The sequence below is a fragment of the Zalophus californianus genome, chromosome 4 (genome assembly GCF_009762305.2).
Source record: "Zalophus californianus isolate mZalCal1 chromosome 4, mZalCal1.pri.v2, whole genome shotgun sequence".
Lineage (NCBI taxonomy): Eukaryota > Metazoa > Chordata > Mammalia > Carnivora > Otariidae > Zalophus > Zalophus californianus.
In genome coordinates, this window is record NC_045598.1 from 181,427,149 (window position 1) to 181,448,402 (window position 21,254).

The following is a 21,254-nucleotide window of genomic DNA, read 5'->3' on the forward strand; positions in this document are numbered from 1 at the left end:
GGGACGCCATGTTGCCTTGACCTCTGGAGAGCCTGGAGACCGAGTAACCGAGATCAGCTATGTGGGCACTTCATGCCTACAGGCTGGTCCCCAATCGAAACCCTGGCCTCCACGGCTCAGATGAGCCTCCCTGGTTGACGATACTCCATATGTGTTGTCATGTGTCATTGCTGGAAGAATTCAGTGCTGCCCCTGCAGCTTCACTGTAGAGGACAGATGGAAGGTGGTGCCCTGCCCTCTGCCCCTTTTATCCTTGCTGACCCTAATCTCTGTCCTTTTGCTATAATAAGCAGTAAACGTGAGTATAACAGCTGTTCAGAGTTCCATGAGTCTGATTAGCGAATCACCGAACCTGAGAATGCTCTTGGAGACCCCCAAATACAGTGGGACCCACAGAGGAGGAATCAAGACAAGACATCAACAACAAAAAACCCACAAACCTCTGTGTTTCTTCTGAGGGAAGGTTCTCATCACCTCCTACTTAGGGGGCTTGGGAGATTATCTGGATCCTATAATCCACAAGTCTGATTAGTTGTACATAACTGAGTGTGAGTTAATGGTATAGAGAAATCATATGTGAATCTCTCCACAGTATGGGTTCAATTTTCCTTATTTATCTTGCTGTCTTCCTAAAATCCCAAGTTTAAGTCACTTTGGGTACTGCGTCAGAGTCTCGGAGCCGGGACTAGTTTGTTCCTGCTAGTGCGACACCCCTCACCGCATCTCTCCAGTCTCAGGATTGCTGCAAGCATCACAGGGGTTCTTTGAACACGGATTTAGGTTTCGGTGCAGCCTCTAACACTTGGTCTTCCACCTTCCCAGGAGTCACAGGAGAGAAAGAAATGTGACTCCCAAAAAGAACCTCTTTCGGTTGATTGATGATCTGGCTGGAGCCTGGTGAAATCTGCAAGGACAGACCACTTGGGCCAGGGGCCAGGGTGAAGAGATGTTGACCAATGTATCCTTAGGTCCCATCGCTTTTTCAAGGCCTCACACCGACTGGCAGATATTCTGGAGGCATTTTTGTTTTAAGGCTGCAAGGAAAAAAGAAGAAGGAATTCAAGGTAGTGAGAAAGAAAGAAATGCTACAGGGACATAAACTCAGGCAGCATCAACGATGGACCAGGCTCCTCTGGAGGGCAAGGGTAGGGCAGGGCAGTGGACGGGGACTCAGGAGTCCATGTCAGAGAGGAAGAACGATGTGTGCAAGAACCCCCGTGGGTAGCAGCCCAGTCGAGAGGAGAACAGCCTTCAGCTCTGTACTCACTGCCCAGTGATGGTTTCCCGATACCCATTTCTATCTAGCTGATCACCCCAGTTTGCAGAAAGCTAATCTAACCTCATTAATATGTTGTCCAGGAGATGTAATATGTTTTCTGCGTGGAGATTTTAATGTGCCAAGGACAAAAGAAGAGCTATTTAAGTATAAGTAGCTTGTAAAATTCCCTGCTCCCTCTGCCATACCAGGCAAAAGGATTACCGTCTTTGACTACTGAGCCCCCCACGCCTCCACCTCCAAATGCTTGGGCTTTGTGCTGCAGAATGGAAGTAATGTAAGTTCCATGTAGCTCCATGATTTTTAGAAAGTCAGAGTCCTTCGACTGGATAGTCCAGGTAGACAGCCAGAGCACTGGCTTGGGGACCAGCTAGGCCAGGTCGGCCACTTTTGTCTGCAGGAGTGGGAGAGAAAACAAAGTTCAAGTCTGGCCTCTCTGCTAGTAAATGGGGTTTTGATGCCATCAGGACCAGAAGAGCATACCATATTCCCTACTTCTAGCACCTCATGATGCCTTCTTTATCTTGCATTATTCGGGGGCACCTGGCTGGCTCAGTCGGTCGAGCATGTGACTCGGGTTGTGAGTTTGAGCCTCATGTTGGGTGTAGAGAAGACTTAAAAATAAAATCTTAAAAAAAAAAAAAAACCAAGAGCAAGTTTTTGTTGAATTATTGGTACTCATTTTGCTTTGGTCAGGAATTTGTTTCTGTTTGTTTGATTTTTCTTTGTTCATTTGTATTTTTAGCTTATGTGGGAGTCAGGGTGGATAAGAAACTTGCCCAAGATCAAAAGGGCTTGGTCGGGCTGACTCCTGCGTTTCCTTTCTTTTTCTTTTTTCCTACACCCAACTGCAAACATCGAACTGTTAGGTGAAGAGTAATCAAAAATGCCCTCCACTCTTTTTGTCTAGAATTAACGAGGACTACATGAGCTGCACCTACTCTTACTGGCCCCCAACGAAGGCAGGACAATCAGTGAGTTCTAGAACCCTGTCATAGAAGGCATTTATCGTCAAGTTACAACATGGTCTAGTGTATACTTACTGTGGGAGTGGGGCACCCTTTTCACCCTCTGACAGATGTATGTTGCGTTCTTCAGAAACCAGGAATAGTATTCAAGACAGTACCTAAAGATTCCAATTAGAGTGGAAAGCAATCATCATGCCTTGTGGCTAATGGAAGACAACCACCATTGAAAAAGTCATCACGGCCAACTACTCGCAGCAAGGACCCCCTCTCCAACTTTACAGGGTGTGGGAGGAGAGGCAGAGGGTGAGGCTGAGCGGGGAGAGGCTTAGACTTTGGAGTGAGAAAGATATATTTTTAGTCCTGGCCTCATTCCTCACTAGGATGTGTGACTTCAAGCTGAGCGCTCACTTCTCTGGGCCTTAGCTTTTTTCATAGGCAGTCGAAAGGCAATGCTAGAACCTACCCTCACAGGTTATCACCAGGACTAAGTGAGCTAACATGCGCCAAGTTCCCGAACAGGACCAGGCTTGTAACAGGTGCTCCGCAAATGATGATGTCCGATGATTTGTTTTTCACGTGAGGTGGGCTAAGAACGCGGGGCTCTTGCAGTTCATAAGGCAGAAAATACTTGCAAAGTAATATCCTGCTCTTGGCTGGGGCTGCGGGGATGGCTTCGAAGGGCTTTAGTGAGAGAGCACGGAGCACATTATTAGGAAGAAGAGCTTTCTGTGCAGACTGTACCACCCGCTCCCTGTGGGACTCTGGGAATTCACCGCCCTGTCCCTCCCTCGCCGGATACATGAGGAGGTTGGGTTAAACATCTTCCCATTTCTCTCCCGCCTCCACCACTCTGTGATTCTAGCACACCCCGGGGAGCAACTAACTGTTCGAGTAAAGCCGGCTGTAAAGATTCCCCAGGCTCCCCCGTCACCCTCCATTTCCAGGACGCTGTGACTTTAAGGAAACCAGGGCACAGAGATGGACTGATTTGCCTGAGGACTCACTGATCTCAGGAGAGAGTGCGGCTATTTCCCCAGGCAATCCCCATCACGCTAGAACGCACTGCCATGCTAATCGGGCTATACCCATTTTGCAGAAGAAAAAACTGAGGCTTGGAGACGGTACATGACTAGCCTACAGAGCTTGTAAGTCCAGAGCCTAAATTTAAACCCAGTCGGCTTGGTTTCACCCTATCCCCCATACAGTACACTAAGCTACCTACTAGCTTTGAGAGCCCAGTTCTGTGACTTACTCCCTAATCTCCCCTCTGCTAGCCTGAAGCGTGCAAGCTTGGCAAGATGATCTAACAACCACAAACCAATTGCTTAGAAAGCTTCCAAAACAGAGAGGATATCAAAGGACCCTGGGGAATGGGTTCAATCTGTTCTGAAGGAAGGAGGAAACGCGCAGCCAAGAGGAGCTGCTGGAGCTCTAGGGGAAAAGTCCAAACCTGTTTGCAAGAGCTCGCCAGGTGCGAGAAGGAGGAAAGCCTTCCTGAAAAGGGACCTCTGCCTTTGCTGCAGCCACATTGCCTATCTCAGTGGATCTATGATGTTCCAGGCTGCCTCTCACTGTCCATGTTTGCACTTGCTATTCCTTTTGCCTGGAGTGGCCTCTCTCATTTCCTGCCCAGGAAGCTTCTATTCCTCCATCAAGCCCTCTTAGTTGCCCTGGGGCCCCACGGTGCATATTGGGATCTGCTACAACGCTCGTCATACTGTTCTGTAATTTGTCTTTACGTGACCAGCTTCCCCACTCAAGAATGATTTTTTTTTTTTTTTTTGATCACAGGGGCTGTGCTATTCAACACACACACTGAGTAAAGCCAGTCTCCTACTCTGTTATTCTTAGCCTGTACTCAGTGTTTAGTATGAGATTATAGAAGGGTTCACTATTAAGTGAACATACAGGGAAAAGGAAGGGATAAGCTCAGGTTCCTAGATGCTTCATTTCTCTAAATTTTAACTTAAAACTCCTCTCTGGAAACTTCCACCTTCCCCATTTACCCTTCCACCTGGTATTTGCAATATAGAATTTTTAAATGTGATTTTTCTCCAAAGGGGTGCTAGGAATAGGTCCTGCCTCTGGGTATGACTTGGTTCTGTCCCTTACTAGCCATATTTTAATTTGGGTTTATGACCATTTCTTCTTCCCAACTTCGAAATCCTCAGTTTCTGGGTCTATGCCTGATTCACCTCTCAATTCCCGTGGTTCAGCAAAGTGCATAACAAGTAGCTAGGAGAGACTCAACTCATTGTTGATTTGAAGAGCTGCTGGGGGAAGGTCTGATAGTGGGCTGATCCTGTAAGAAGTATGGTCGCAAAAGTTTTCTCTTCTTTAGGATGAGCTTGCGTGGTGGGGAAATTCATCCACATCTCTTGCTCACACTTTGGGTCTAGGGATCTTGCTCATTTACTTCTCTGGGTGGAGGAAACATTCACATTGACGGAAGGATACAAGATAAGATGTAATGGAAAGAGGCTGCAAACCTGGACTGGGGGCTCAGAGATAGTGGATGATAGAGGTTTGAAAAGCTGAAGGGGCATGAGAGGACGTGGAAAGGAACATTAAAGATCTGGGAGATTGGCCCCGGACCACTGGAGCTGAAGTGGTCATCCACGCTTCTTTGGTTCTGGGTTTTTAGCCACGACTAACCCCAGAAGAAAGGGTAGAATGTCTGTGCTCGAGGGCAGAAGAACGTCCATGCCTAGAACTTCTAATATGAAGCGGGGTCTGCCTTCTAAATTTCGTTTTACAATCTTCTCATTTGGCCAGCAGACGACTGCTAGGGATTTAGAAAACGCTAGAATTTAGACGGACATGTCCTCTGATTATTCTCTTCTGGCAAACCTCGCCAGGCTGAGGCTGAGAGGGCTCCAGGGCCACCGGAAGTCCTGTGTGATCACTCCACATGTATGACTCGGCTCGGCTCAGTTCACACCGTCTCCGCTCACCTCCACTCGACTCAGCCGCACTTGCCGGGTCAGGCCCTGCACTGGCTTCCAGGGACCCAGAAACGAATGAGGTTCCACCCTGGCTCTCAAGGAGGTGATGGTCTAGTACAAGACCCACCGGAGAATCTATTCCTTGAGGCAGCCCCGAAATACTGACGGTGGGAAGGGACACCTGGTTCCGGTTACCTCATGGCCTCCGTCCTGGTCTCTCTCTTCCGGCTTATGCAGAGGCATTGCTGGAAAAAGCGGCACAGCTCCATCAGGCAAGGGTTGAGCTTCTGGATGGCCAGGGTGAGGGGAATGGTGGTGATGGCCCCCTCTTCGAGGAGCAGCTGAGGACACCCTGGAAGATGCAATCCCAGACCACTGACATCAACAAAGATTTAGCAAGCATCTTCCCTCTGTTAGGTACTGTGCTTGGTGAATAGAGTCTTGCCCCTGGTCTCAGGTGGCTCTGAGACTGACAGGTAGACAGTGTTGCTTCATCAGTGCCCGGGAAAGCTGCTGTGAGAGTCTGAGAGACAAGTGGAGAAAGGTGGGGTCCAGTTCCCGGAGGAAATCAGAGATGGTTTCACCAAAAGCAAATATTAAAAAAGGATCTAAAGCATTAAACAGAAGTGGATCAGGTGGAGGCATTACCAGGGGAAGAGGTAGAGTATGTGGGGACTCATCATCATGCAAGGGGATGGTTTGCTGATAGGGAAATGGAGAATAATTAGATGGTCCAGAGGGTGTGTGTGTGTGTGTGTGTGTGTGTGTGTGTGTGCATGCGTGTGCGTGCAGACATATGTGTGCATGCATATGTGTGAGCGTGGGCACGCACGGATATATGCATTTTGCATGGGTATGCAGGCATATGTATGTACCTGCGTGCAGACTGTGTACAAGTGGATGGGTGTGTGTTGCCTGACGATCACTGGGAGGATTAAAGGAGACAATGTATACAAAGCAAAGTTCCTGCTATGGAATAAACCAAAAATAATAGCTATTATTACTGATTTATTTAAAAACGTATTGAACAGGACACCTGGGTGGCTCCATTGGTTGAACGTCTGACTTGATTTCCATTGAGGTCATGATCTCAGGGTCTGGGATCAAGCCCCGCTCAGTGTGGAGCCTCCTTGGGATTCTCTCTCCCTCTCCCTCTGCCCCACTCTGCCCCACCTCAGCAGAATGTATTGAGCATTCACTGCATGCTGGGCACTCACAGACACAAGAGATACAGCAACTCATAGACACAAGGAAAAGAGGCGGAGTGCCTGGGTGGCTCAGTCACTTAAGCGGCGGACTCTTGATTTCAGCTTAGGTCATGATCTCGGGGTCCTCAGATTGAGCCCCCACCCCCGTCCAGTGGGGAGTCAGCCTGGGATTTCTCCCTCTACCCCTCCCCCTGCTCTCTCTCTCTCTCTCAAATAAATAAATCTTTAAAAAAAAGGAAAAGAGGCTTCCTCTTACAGAGCGCAATTTCTAGTGATTTGAAGATTATATTAGGATGTTGATAATGATCTTCCAACAAAGAATCACTAGTTACTACCAATAAAAATGATCTAAAACCTGGAAATAGGTTCTGGGTATTGTCTAGCAGACACTGTGGGGGATATTCTGGTTATATAAGGGTGTGTATCTTTGACTGATTGATTGACTAGGTGATTTTGCAACTCTGAAGAGGTTAACTGATAGCAGCGTAAATGACTCTTGTCTGAGAGCAATGCAAATAATTCCTGTCCATAAGCAATGTAAATGAATTTTGTCTGGTAAAGGTGCAATTGGTTTTTGTCTAGTGAAAAAAAAAAGAATTTTTTTTTTTTTTTTTGCTGTAGGATATCAGTTAGTAAATTCATTTCCAAATTCCTAGGACTAACTATAAAAATCCCTGTTCCTCAAACTCTCCATTGAGCCAATCTTAACTAATTCATTAATTAATGGTTGAATAGTATCTCTGCCATGTGTTCATTTCATATTTTTATGAGTCATGTTCTTACCTTTTTGAAAATTATAATTTAGCAGTTTTAGATTTACTTACTTATTTTTATATTTGTTATTATTATTTAAAATTTTTTTAATTCCAGTGTAGTTAACATACAGCGTGGTATTAGTTTCAGGTGTACCATGTAGTGATTCAGCACTTTTGTACATCACCCAGGGCTCATCAACACAAGTACACTCTTCATCCCCATCAACTGTTTCATCCGTGCCCCCACCCACCTCCCCTCTGGCAACCAACAGCTTATTCTCTATAGTTAGGAGTATGTTTTTTGGTTTGTCTCCTTTTTTTCTCTTTGTTTGTTTTGTTTCTTAAATTCCACATATGAGTGAAATCATATGGTATTTGTCTTTTTCAGACTGACTTATTTTGCTCAGCATTATACTCTCTAGCTCTGTCCACATTGCTGCAAATGGCAAGACTTCATTCTTTTCAATGACTGAGTAATATTTCATTGTATATATATACTACATCTTCTTTGTCCATTCATCTCTCAGTTATAAATTTATTAAAGTGAAGAGAGGGCTCATAATGCTAGAGAAAGGTTTGGTAAAAAAATGTAGGAAGGAAATGTATTTTGAATAGTAAACCCTCCAGAATATTTATCAATTTTTGTAAAGATGCTATGACTTTTTACTTTAACATTTATTACACACCTGCTACTTATCAGGTACTTTTCTAAGTTACGTACATGACTTCACTTAATTCTCACAAAATCATGTAATGGAGACATCTATTTTATAGAAGAGGATACTGGGGGTCTGAGTGATTCTGTAGTTTGACCAGTTATACGGCAGGCAGTGACTCTGGCAAGCCCTGAGTCTGCAGCTCATTCTAGCATGTTTTCTACTGGAACATCCTTAACATTCCCGAGGCTTAATTTCCATGCCCCCTTCCCCTTCCCAACCTCTCCCATGCTTCTCCATCTCAGGAAATGGCACTTTGTTGCTCGGTTGTTAAAACTTGGGCATGATGTTTGGTTACCTCCTGGTGATCACTCCACCACCAACACATTTCTTGATTTCGGAATACCACTCAAGTCTCCCTGTTGAGTCAAGTCCCACAGAGCTAACTCCTAGGTCTGGCCCCCATCATCTCTGGCTGTGGTTAGTACAACGGTCTCCTTGCCAGCCTTCCTGCTCCTATCCTCCCCTCTTTGGTCTCCACTCTGCAGCCAGAGAAAGTTTTCTGCACCACAAATCTGGCCATGTCACTCCCGCTTGTCTCAGAAAAGGTCCACACTTCTTCCATGGCCCTGGGGATCCACCCCCCACCCCACCTTGCCAGCATATGCCCCCTTGTTCCTCATCAGTCTTTCCTGTAGCACCAGAATTCCTGCCACAAGGAGTTTCTCAAGCCCTGGGAAACATCCATCCTTTCCTACCTCAGTGCCTTTGCATAAGCTGTGCCTCTGCCTGAGATGCATATTTAGAGACAACCCTGTTCAGATGCCACTTTCTTAATTGATGAAAACCTCTTGAACAATCCTTCCAGATGGAGCTAACCTCTTCCTCTCTGGCTGCGCATAGCATTCACCTCTTTTTCTCTTAAGAACCTTACCAATTTCTTCCTCAAAGTGCAATTTTTTGTACAAATGGAGACTCTTGGGAGAGATAACATGAAGGGTGGAATGAGCACAGGCTTTGGAATTAGACAAATGTAGGTTCAAAATTTAGTTACTTTTTAAATGTAGTGCTCACTGAAATGGCTTAATGAAGATAACATTACATTACCTTGTAGAATTATTGCAAAGAAAGAGTAAAAATAGGCTTAGCACAGTGCCTGGGAAACAGTAGGAGCTCAATAAATATTCACTGAGTGGGTGAGTGAATCAGTCTCGAAGGACTTTGTGGCGTGATTTTTTTTTTTTTTTGTGAATGGGAAGAATCATTTGCCAGAAGTCGTCAAAACTCCTTTATTTTACACTTATATTTCTCATTGGATGGATGGATGGATGGATGGATGGACGGAAAAGAGAGAGAGAGATAAATAGATAATAGAGCTATATAAGTAGATATAGATAAAGATAGTTATATAGTCAACTTGTTTTCCAAAACTCAGTCTGACAACTGCCCCCCTGTGTACCACCAGTGTGATTCTTTAGAACCTCTGGGGGGAAAAATGGCTATAATTTCTTTCAGCAGTATAATCATGGCTTTGTGTCTGAAAGGCCCATTCACTGCAGGTTGGGAGTGGGGCTGAGGCAGATCTACAGTGTATGAAAAAAGAGATTGTGTAGTCTCCAGGAATTTAATAATGTCCTGCTGACATATGCCTGGATAGTCCAGGAACATTCAGGAAATGAGCATAGAAGGGCATCCAGGAGTGGGAGGGGCCTGAGGACTCAACCAGCTTTGAAGGACTCATTTTGTATCAATTTCTGTCTTCTGAAACAGAAAAGAAGAAAAATGTAGCATGAACTCCAGAAACTGAAGTGCTGAGCCTCTGTGAGGAGTCTCGAAAACCCAGCCATAAACCCAGGACATGGATTCCTCTAGAATTCCATAGAAATTAAGTGTCAGGGATGGGAAGGCATGGTGTCCTTTAAAATGCAACAGAAGTAGGGGGCGCCTGGGTGGTTCAGTCAGTTAAGCATCTGCCTCTGGCTCAGGTCGTGATCCTGGGGTCCTGGGATCAAGCCCTGAGATGGGCTCCCTGCTCAGCGGGGAGTCTGCTTCTCCCTCTCCCTCCACCCCTCTCCCTGGCTCATGTGCATGTGTGCTCTCTTTCTCTCTCAAATAAATAAATGCAATCTTTAAAAATAATAAATAAAATGCAACAAAAGTAAACTGCACCCAGTGAATGGGGGTTGATTTTTGGAGTCACCCGTTCCTCCTTCTGCTGCCTCTGCTGACAACAGGCTCATGAAAAGAATAGCTTCTGTTTGCAAAGCGCATGGTGCCTTGCTCAATAGGTGTTCACTCGATAAAAGTTGATTGAATTAAATTATGTGGAGCTCTGTAGTTCCAAATCACTTCCACACACATTATCTTACTCAATACAAAGCCGTGGGGGAATAAAGACAGTTTTAGTGCCCACAATAATTGTTATTATTCTTGCTTCCCAGTCAAGGAAGCTGAATTCCCGAAGCCGAGTGCCAGAGACCCCCTCCCTGGTAAATGGTAGAGCTAGGATTTAATCCCAGCAGTCTGAATCTATATTTATCAAACAAAACTCTTTTTATTGAACGACACAACCTCGTTCCAAACAAGCAGGAGCAACAGATTAGCAGGCTGCCAGTACGTACTTGAGACTTGGTGGGGCCCTGGGACCAGGGCTGGCTCTTCTCCAGGGGTAAATGGCCATGCCGCAGGAAGGTCACCTGCAAGGGGCAAGAACGGCCATGCAAAAGTCAACATGAATTGGTCTTGGGTGATACACATGACTAAGGAATAAGAGCATCTTAAGGATAAAGCGTTCTCAAAATCTATAGGGAATTGTAGCCAAGAAAGAGGGAGAACTTTATGCAAATTTAACAATACAGCAAGCCTTGTAAACTAGTTCTCCTGCTTCTTTTCCTGCTCGAACCAATGAAATACAATGCCCAGCTTAGTCAGCCTACTGGCACCCCTGTCCCCCACTGAGCCCCAACCTCAAATCCATGTGGTATCAGGTTTGTCTTCTTCCCAGCTGCACGGTCTTACCTTTCTGTGGGTATTTCGGGGCCAGTGCCTTGGTTGGACTCGGGGTCTGTGTGCCATGGGTAGAAGTTCCTGGGATGAAATGAGGGAAGGGTGAGCCTGGGTTTTTTCTTGGGGTGCCCGATGGGGAGAAGAAGCCCACGCCACCAGTCCTGCCCTAGTCAACCATTGGTGGTTATTAAGCCCGGTACCCGGCAGGGCGGTTCCCGGCAGGGCGGTGAGGATGCAGAACAGAGTAAGAGATAGAACCTGCAGTGGAGGCTCGTCCAGGGTAGCATAGGAAATGGGCAAGTCCTGGGGGTAGCTGTGATGCATTGTGTCAGATGCAACTGGAAACCAGCTAATACTAGTATGAAATGACGAAATGCATGGGAGAGGCATGACGTGGCGCAGGCAGGGTGTGAGCGTGGCTGCTCCTGGGTGAAGAAAATGATGCTTTTCACTCATCTGAGTCAGTGTACACACTCACTCCATCCCCACCCTTATAAACTGTCATCTTCATGATAGAGCATGGGCTCATCTCAGCAATTCTTTTGATAACGTTCATAAAGTCCTGGTTTAAGGACCACTTCAGGACATGATCCTTTGCTGTCAGGCTCCTGGTCCCTGGCAAAACCGGCAAAGCAGCCTCCTTATAGGGGCTGAGGGAGAGGGAGATGTGACACGTCGTTTCACTTGTGTGGTGAAGTGGGAGAAAAGGGGTGAGGCTGACCTGCACGTGAGCAGAGGATGGAGGCTGGGGACAGATGACATCTTCTCTGAGACACAAGAAATATGGCGGTTAGCGAGGAGAACGGACTTCCAGGCAGAGCAAAGAGCATAAGCAAAGCCCCAGACAAATGAACGGCAGGTGTTTGCTGTGGCTGGATGGTGGGACTCTTGGGGTTGACGTGGAGGGGTGAGGTGGAGGAGGAAGCCAGCTGCTTGTTATTTATGCTCCCCTGCTAGGGCCGTGCATGTGGCAGCGTCACATTAGACCCCGCTTCTGCTCCAAGCGGACCACTGCATTCGCACCCGAGCTGGGCAACATCACACATGTACAGACAACTATGGCCAGCATCCCTCCGCAGGGCAATCTTGCCATTTTCTTCGGGGTGGAGGGGATCGACATCTTTTTTGGATTCCTCTTCGGGCACAGGACTTAAGCCCCCTGTACACAGAAGGTGTCAGCTGATGCTTGCTACCTGGGTGTGTTTCAATGTCGTTCTAGAAACTGAGCAGCTTTAACCACAGCCCAAACACAGAGTTTACTTGTCTGTGGTTGCTATTTACAGTTTAACTAAATGACTGCGTAATGACAGATGCTTCGAGCGGAAAGGGACCTAGGGCAAAAGCAGACACATGCTCTCCTCTGGTAGTGTCCTGTTTTGCCACTGCCCTTGCGAAGTGTGTCTCTGGGAGCTGGCCACCATGCTGCGCTGTGGGCACAGGGGGACGCGTTAGTAGGCGTTGCCATGGACTGAGTGTTTCCCAGGTGCTAGGTGCGGAGCTGAACACCTTATCGAAGCCACCTGATTCAATCCTCACAGCCACTCTGAGAGTAGGTATCACCTCCCCTGTTTTTGAAGATGAAAAAGCCAGGACTCGGAGAGATCAAGAGAACTGTCTGGAAAACAGTATGGAGGTTCCTCAAAAAGTTGAAAATAGAGCTACCATATGAACCAGCAATTGCTCTGCTGGGTATTTACCCCAAAGACACAAATGTAGGGATCCGAAGGGGTACGTGCACCCCGATGTTTATAGCAGCAATGTCCACAATAGCCAAACTGTGGAAAGAGCCGAGATGTCCATCGACAGATGAATGGATGAAGAAGAAGTGGTATATATATATACAATGGAATATTATGCAGCCATCAAAAGGAATGAGAGCTTGCCATTTGCAATGACGTGGATGGAACTGGAGGGTGTTATGCTGAGCGAAATAAGTCAATCAGAGAAAGACATGTATCATATGACCTCACTGATATGAGGAATTCTTAATCTCAGGAAACAAACTGAGGTTTGCTGGAGTGGTAGGGGGTGGGAGGGATGGGGTGGCTGGGTGATAGACATTGGGGAGGGTATGTGCTACGGTGAGCGCTGTGAATTGTGTAAGACTGTTGAATCACAGACCTGTTTCTCTGAAACAAATAATACATTATATGTTAAAAAAGAAGAAGAAGAAGAAGAAGAAGAGGATAGCATGAGGGGAAGAATGAAGGGGTGGGGAAATCGGAAGGGGAGATGAACCATGAGAGACTATGGACTCTGAGAAACAAACTGAGGGTTCTAGAGGGAAGGGGGTTGGGGGGTTAGCCTGGTGATGGGCATTAAAGAGGGCACGTCCTGCATGGGGCACTGGGTGTTATGCACAAATAATGAATCATGGAACCCTACATCAAAAACTAATGATGTGATGTATGGTGATTAACATATAATAGAAAACAAAACAAAACAAACAAAAAAATAAAAAACTGGGTTTTGAAAAAGTAAAAAAAAAGAGAGAGAGAGAGAGAGAGAGAGCGAGAACTGCCTAAGGACAGACAGCATCGGTGAGTCAGGATTTCAACCCTGCTGTGTCTGGAAGAAAGACCACAGCGCATAGCCTCAGGGCTGTGCTGTCTGCTGAGGTCCTGTTAGCCAAACCCAAATCTGTTAGCTCCTATTTTTCCTATGCAATCATGTGAGGTCGTTCTCTGATTACAGCTGTCAAAATTTCATTCCCAGATCTGTTGGTGCAATTGATTTTGAGCCTAAAGTTAAGACTTTGCATTTATACCCTCTGTTTCTTAAGAAATTTAGGTGGTTCAGCAAACATTTCCTGAATGCCTGCTATGTTTCATGGAACAGGAGACTAAAGACTCAGGCCCTTGAGGAGAGCATGGCCCAGAGGGAGGAAGGTCAAGTTAATGGACAATAAGTAGTCTTATGATCTACCAACTCTGGTGAGCTTGGAAGAAGGGCCTCCAGAGGCAGGTACCAGAGGAAGTGATTTTAAAAACAAATGCAATAAAACTTTTTTGTTTGATTATATGGGTAGAAAGTTCATGACAGTGGAGTGAAGAAACATAAAATCATATCTACTTCCCAGATGTAGTCAAGGTTAATATGTTGTGAACTTCTGGGCGCCTGGGTGGCTCAGATGGTTAGGCATCTGCCTTCGGCTCAGGTCATGATCCCAGGGTCCTGGGATCGAGTCCCACATCGGGCTCCCTGCTCCTTGGGAGCCTGCTTCTCCCTCTGCTTCTCTGTCTCTCTCTCTCCGTCTCTCATGAATAAATAAATAAAATCTTAAAAAAAAATATGTTGTGAACTTCTTTTCAGTCTTACCTCGTTTTACTTTCTATTTTCTGTGTATGTTTATTACACACACGTAAATACACATAGAAACATAGAATTGGGATCACATTTGACTATTTTTTCCTTGCTTTTTATAACTCAGGCTTTCCTGATAGTACATGATTACATATTAATGTACGCATCATTTTTGTATGTAATTAACAAGTATGCTACATTACATTGTATATACGTCGTGTATATGTAACTAATGTAATAACATTAATACGTACTAATACTACACCAAAAAGGCAGTCTGGAGGAAACAGTATTGGCTCCTAGTGGTCACTTGTTTCATGGACAGTGAAAAAGAGAAAAGAAGAAATTGGAAATTTCTCGGGCGCCTGGGTGACTCAGTCAGTTAAGCATCTGCCTTCAGCTCAGGTCCCAATTCCAGGGTCCTGGGATCCAGCCCCGCATCAGACTCCATCAGACTCCATACTCAGTGGGGAGCCTGCTTCTCCCTCTGCCCTCCCCCTCCTCAGGCTCTCTCTCTCTTGTCTCTCTCTAAAAAGTAAATAAAATCTTTAAAAAATATATTAAAAAAAAGAAATCAGAAATTTCTAAATTGGGCACAAAAAAGAGAATGGGTGTGGAAGATTCCTGCAAAGAGGGAGTTTTCATTCATTCATTCATTCATTCATTCAAGGTGGGAAGAAAAGGGTTGGTGTAAAGAAAAGGAAGAGAGAGTTCACTTTATGATTATTAATTATGATGCCAACTTAGGTTTTATTACTTTTCTGTGCATTGTATTTCAAAAATTTAGAAAATGTTTTAAAGACAGTGCTAAATTTAGTTTAGAAATGGGGGAGGTGGGAGCGAGCAACCTCTCTTACCTGAGGTTGGGTGGCCCTGGGAGGAGCTACTGCGTGTGACCGCTGTCCTAGCTGGAGGCCTGGACAGGCTCCTCGTGGCGGTGGCCTCTGAAGGAGACGATGGTGTGGAAGACAGTGTTTCCCAGGGAGGCCCTGCAGGTGCCCAGGGCATGGGTAGTGTGGGAGTCCACGCCTGACTGCCGGTCGCAGCCCACGGGGTCCGGGCTACCCTCCTGGTAGCTGCACATGGGACAGTAACAGGCCACTTACATTCTTGACCGTTTTGATTCGGATATAAAATTACCAAAACACTGAAATGTTATCAAAGGGCAAATGCAGTGTTTACGCATAAAACAGGTAACTCAGGGACCTAAGCTCTACCTTGAACTGGAATGAATGGACCAAAGTGACCTTTATTTTCCTAACTACTAATTTTAAAAAAGAAACCTCCAAATTCCTTGGACATCCAAACAGCGGGGTCTCTCAAAGTTCAGAGCACATTTCTCATTGCATGACCCAGTGAAAAGGTTACGGGGTTTGAGGTGAGGAGACCGGGGTGGGGGGGGACCTGCTCCCGCCTCCCCTCATGTTGTGACTTTAGGGGCAAGTGACTTCACTTTTTTTAGCTTTATCATTAAAATGGGGATGATCATAATGCTAACAACAATAATACAATGTCACAGCGTTGTGACAAAGACCAATCTTCCCTCACTGGTCTTTCAAACGATTCTATAGGTTCTCTCATTCATTTCCATGGTAGGCATGAAAATAAATTTTTTTCAAGTTTTTAAAACTAACCCCCTTGGAAAATTTTAAATCTGTAAGTTAAGTTGGGAATGATTGCCATCTTTAAAATATTCAAATTTCTCATCCAGAATGTGGCGTATCACTTTATTTATTTAAATATGCCTTTATTACTCTCACTAAAGTTTTATTGTTTTTCTTATATAAAACCCAGCATTTTTCCTTCTAGGCTTATAGCTAAGTATTCTATGATTTTTCTTGCTACTAACAAGCACATCTTTTTTTTTTTTTTTTCATATTATTCTGGGAAGCTTTCTAATTATGTGGAAGTATCACGATACCGGCTAGTGTACTAACGACTTTCTGGTTAGTGACGTTGATTGCTTTTCCTCATTCTTGTTTTCCTGCCTGCCTGACTCCCATCAGTTCTCACCTCCTCCAGGAAGCCCCCTTGCTGGGCTCTCCAGGACAAGAGCTCTTTGTAGGCTAGACTGTAACTATCAGTTGACTTGCCTGTGTCTCCCTCCCTGGTCTTCACACTCAGGAATGAAAGGGAACGTTGAGGGAGCTGTGCTTTTAGCAGCTAGTCTGGAGTCTGGTATTAAATACATGTCTTGACAAGTGAATAAATAAGTGAATGAATGAATGAATGAATTCTATGACTCTCGCCCCTTGTCATAACTCACTGAGACAGTATTGGCTTTTAATGAAAGCGTTGTCTCCATTGTGTCTTTTTTCCAAAGAGCATGAGCATGTCTTTTCATCTTCTGTGACAGCACTACTGATGGTGTCCACGAAGATGGTGGGGAGGGAGGAACTTGCTGGCTGACCCACCACGTGTGGCGGTTTTCCATGCTGGCTTCAAGTCATTAACATACTCTTGGCATCATTACCCAGCCAACTACAAATTCACCTAACCCTGCCATAAAATGTTGACCTCATTCCGCCACATAGTGTTCATTTCAGGAGAGACATTGCTAAATGCTTTGCTGAAATAAAAATACATCATGGTACAGTACACTTCACTTATGTAAGACATTCTTATTGGGCGGTGCTGGGCGAAGGGAATCAGGGAGGTTTCTGTACTATTTCATGCCATGTCTTGTGAGTCTTAAACTATTTCAAAATAAAAAAGTCGTACAAATAAACGTTGGCAGGACCTTATGCCAATGATGCTCACTGCCTTTGTCTGTAACGAACTCACCCTGGCTCATGTCAATCTCTTATTTCAGGGGCGCTGAAGAAGAAAGGGGTCAGTGGAGAAGGGATGAAGGAAGGATTTCACGTATTTATGTGAGCCTAGGGGGAACAGGACAGGAGGGGAAGGGCGAGAAAGCTTCCTACCCAAGGCTGGGAGGGTGCGGGGGGCACTGCCCTGCGTGGCCATGGCCGTGGCCCTGGCGCGGAGCTCCAGAAGCCTGTCTGTGCTCACGGCCTGTTGTCCATCTGCAGGGGACGTTGCCTCTGTCCAGGGAGAGGTTCTAGGAGCAGGTGCCCTGGTGCTCTGAGCTCCGTGCAGGCGGCTTGTCCTCTGTAGTGTCTGCTGGCTCGTGGGTGTAAGCTTTGAAGTCACGGCCGTGCCCCTGGGAGCTGTACATTCAGGGAGACGGTCAACGGCAGCTTTTATATGCTTGACACTTTGAGCACAAAACTGTCAAGCCACTGAAAGATTGTTGGACAGCAAACGTACTGAACGCAGAGATTCAAATCTTACTTGGAACAATACCATATGTCACCAAAGAGGAGCGTTTCTTTTGGAATGGCAAAGGAAGCTCAAATATCAATTTCCAGAAATACTGTGCAGAGAAGCACTGTGAACAGAATGCAAAGCTGTCAGACCGCAAAGTATCAGACATTCGACATGTTTCCTGACAGAAACCGAATCCGTCCGAGTCCTTCGCCCACCTCACAGCCCTCAGCCCTTTGATGGCACTTTTTCGTAGAAGGGGGACAGGGTTTGCTCCATGTGTCCTGTGTGTGCGGCTAGAGACCAGAGGCAGAATTTGGGGGCATCAGAAGCTGCTGGGCAGAAGCTGCTTGAAAGACGGGTTCCCACCGAGAGAGCAGGAAGGCTCAGTTTGGAGGGAGATCTAGCCAGTGCCCTTGGATGCTCCATGAAGACAGAGAGGAAGGGGCTCGAGTGTTCATTTGAGTTTCTAACTCCCTTTGGGCAGCCTTTAGTGCTGGGCGCTGCATGTTAGGATGACAGGCTCCCAGGAGCCCATGGGTCCCTTCTTCTGGGTTAACTAAGGCCGGCCTGCAGACTGGTGGACTCCAGCTCCCCCTTGCCCCTTTGGCAGGTCACTGTGCAGGGCACATCCTGTACAACAGTAAGTGGTGGTCTTGCAGGCTCATCTCTTCTCTCCTGCTTCACTTCTGGGATCAGTAATACCCACACGCACCACAGGCCTGGTGCTTGTTTCCAGATCAATTGGACATAGGGCTAAGTGCCTCCCAATCAAACCATCACTCAGCCAGGTGACTGGCTATCAAACACATCAACCTTACAAATATGTGTCCACTTGTAAACATGTTCTTTCTTCCCAAGCATTTGTACTTCATAAAGGAGCACAAATGGGAGCTACAGTTGAGACTGGTCTGAGAAGGTCATGGGAGGACTCTCTAAAGAATTGAAACTGACTCAATCCTCGGATCTGTCCTTAGAATCAAGTAGGTGAAGGGAACCCACCAAATGCCCATTTCATCTCCTTATCAAGAAGCCTCATTCGACGCAAGTTGAGGTTCCTTCCTCAGCATAACTAAGATAAACAAACATAACTGCAATAAACGCAAATCAAGGCAGCCCACTGAAGTGGAACTGGAGCTTTATTGTAAATTTCATCTTACTCCAAGAAACACTGATGAAGAACCTACTATGCACATGGTACCATGTAGACAACGGGGGAAGCAGATTGTGGGGCTGAAGGAGTTTCGGTGTCTGCCTTCAAAGACCATTCAGTGAGGAGATACATGGCAAGTCACGTGTGTTCCAACCTGGAGTAACACCGAGTCCAAATGATGGACGAGTGTCGTGTTATAGAGTGGTAGAAGACAGAAGACATATTTTGATTGGGGGATTTTTAGGAAAGAGGAGGCAGCCGCTGAGCTGGTGAGTGACAGACAAACTGGGGCTCTGAAATATGGAAAAGTAGGGAAGAAGTTCTAGGCGAGCAAAGTGGCACGGGCATACAGAGAGATGCCATCTGCAAGAAGAGGCAGGAGCTTCAATGTCATTTGAGCAGAAGATTCAAGGGAAGAGAGCAGATGAGGTTGGGCATGCTGACAGAGCAATGTATACTCCAGGCTAAAGGCTTTGGACCCTCTGCTCCTGTAGTGAGGAGACAAAACCCAATTGTATTTTAAGACTATTGCTCCTACAGCAATGGATTGATATTTTAAAGACATATGAAACTGGGTCAAGGAAGACTAGTTCAGAGGCTATCTCGGGTCAAAAATAGATGACAAGGACTGGAACTAAAGTTAATCACAGCAGCAGCAGATCATCTTGGAGGACCAGCCAGATTCTAGAAACTTAATTCAGCTAAAACTGACAGTTAAGTGTAGGGGCGAAAGTGGGCTCAAAGGTGGTTCTAAAAATGCCACTCGTGCCAGGGAAAAGGCAAGCAGATGGGTAGGAGTGTGTGCGGAGGGGTAAAGGATGGTTGGGTAGGGGCTGGGTATTATAGGGTGACAATGTCTACAACAGGGTCACTAATTCAATTACCTACAAAAGCCAGGTAGTTAATATGAGAAAAAAGTGCCAGGAGATAGGGAGCAGAGAGGGCTATGGAAAAGAGGAGGGGGGTGTCTCTCCTAGTGGGAGGGATGACGACAGTGCCTACTCAACGCCAGTTGAGTTACCAGATCTTTGCTTGTAAGAGAATCCAGAGATTAATTTTCTCTAATGGTGAAATCCTTTGATTTTAACACAGGGTAGCTAAATAAAACACCTGAGGGCAGCATTCGGTCTTCAGTTTGCTAGCTGGGAGCCTGGGTTGGAGACTATAGTAGGAGTGTGAGGAGTTTACACTCACCCAGAACACCAGACATGCTGCTGGTGAATGTGTAGTTGATGACAGGAGATTTCTCCGCCATCTCCCAGAAGTCAGAAAGATTCCTTCCTGCAAAAACCACACAAACGGGCTCGAATCTTGGGCTCACCTGCTAGAGGGTTCTGTTTAATTCTCAGCTCAGAGAGCTTGTCAAAGAATGGCTGACGATTCACCTGACTTTCCTGTCATCACACAGATGAAGATGCAGTCGGATTCGTTCGTTTGACTCACTGTAAGACAAACCAGTACACAAAACTGAGCAATGCGTGTGAAGCTGTAGGTCTTTGGTTGAAATGAAAATCAAGCTAGAAATCCCTAGCTCAGGATGTTACAGGAAAATAAGGCCAACTCCTTCCTTTTAAGGCAGCCCTGATTTTCTGGGGGTTTTTTGGGGGGCGGGTGGCGAGGGATACAGTATAATGTAATGGCGAAGGGCACAGCCTCTGGGGTCAGCTGCCAGTATTACAACATCAGCTCTGCCATTTACCAGCTATGTGGCTATGAGTGAACTGCTTGATGTCTCTAGGACTCAGTCTACCCATCTTTAAAGTGGCGAACATTCGAATTCCACAGTCCCTCATTTGAGATTTCCAAATCCTGAAATCACTGTAAGATGGAAGGTTTTGTGTGACTTTGGTACCAAAACTTATTTGGTGGCAAACCTGACTTGAGAGATATGAGGCTATTGACCGTCTTTATCTGTTTTGTTTAGTGTAAAGGGCCATGTTGCTAAATGAATGTGAGTGTGTTTGATTACGGTATGCTGCCCTGGATGCTGCTGGTTATGTTTTATCATGTATGGTATAGATGCCCTGTTAGACCTGCAAAAGTCTGAAAATGAATGAATTTCTAAGTGTACTTGTCCCTTAAGATGCTGCCCAAAGCGGGGTTAAGCCTCCGACTCTTGGTTTTGGCTCACGTCATGATCTCAGGGTCATGAGATCGAGCTCCACATCCAGCTCTATGTTGAGCATGGAGCATACTTGAGATTCTCTCTCTCCCTCTCCTTCTGTCTCTCCCCTTCTGCTTGCACCATGCTTTCCCCCTCCCCCACAAAAAAATTAAAAAAAAACACGCTGCCAAGAGCAATGTGGACATTTGCTTGCACGTCCTTCAAAAGATGGTTATGATGACCCAATGAGATAATGTGTATGGTGCCTGGAAGATAGAAGAACTCAGTAAATAATCATAATAATAATAATTATCACTATGAATATGGTCCTGTCATTATATATATTAGCATAGTGAGCAAAAGCATGGACTTTAGAATCAGATCACCTGGGTTAGAATGCCATTTCTGCAGAATAACCTTGGGCAAGTTACTTGACCTCTCTGTGCCATGGTTTCCTTACCTGTAACATGGGGATAAATATGTAATTACTCCACAAGGTTATAGTGAGGATCCAATGGGGGATTACATGGACAGCCCCTGGAAGAGTCCCTGGCAGCTGATGGTATCTACTACTATTTCTCTTTCGCCCTTCCCTGTTTCTAATACAGTAGTT

At 45.8% G+C, this 21,254-nt stretch overlaps 1 protein-coding gene across 1 annotated transcript in view; it reads right to left on the bottom strand.

Moving 5' to 3' along the window:
• Window positions 1-990: 990 nt before the first annotated feature.
• HHLA1 (HERV-H LTR-associating 1) overlaps window positions 991-21,254 on the bottom strand; it is a 33,238-nt gene continuing 12,974 nt past the window's right edge. The window contains exons 8-16 of the mRNA XM_035727080.1: window positions 19,923-19,979; window positions 19,726-19,818; window positions 17,042-17,287; window positions 14,975-15,193; window positions 10,827-10,895; window positions 10,430-10,504; window positions 5,385-5,541; window positions 2,320-2,402; window positions 991-1,034 (exon numbers count right to left, since the gene is read on the bottom strand). Coding sequence (XP_035582973.1) covers window positions 991-1,034; window positions 2,320-2,402; window positions 5,385-5,541; window positions 10,430-10,504; window positions 10,827-10,895; window positions 14,975-15,193; window positions 17,042-17,287; window positions 19,726-19,818; window positions 19,923-19,979 — 1,043 coding nt within the window. The remainder of the gene's footprint in view (window positions 1,035-2,319; window positions 2,403-5,384; window positions 5,542-10,429; window positions 10,505-10,826; window positions 10,896-14,974; window positions 15,194-17,041; window positions 17,288-19,725; window positions 19,819-19,922; window positions 19,980-21,254) is intronic.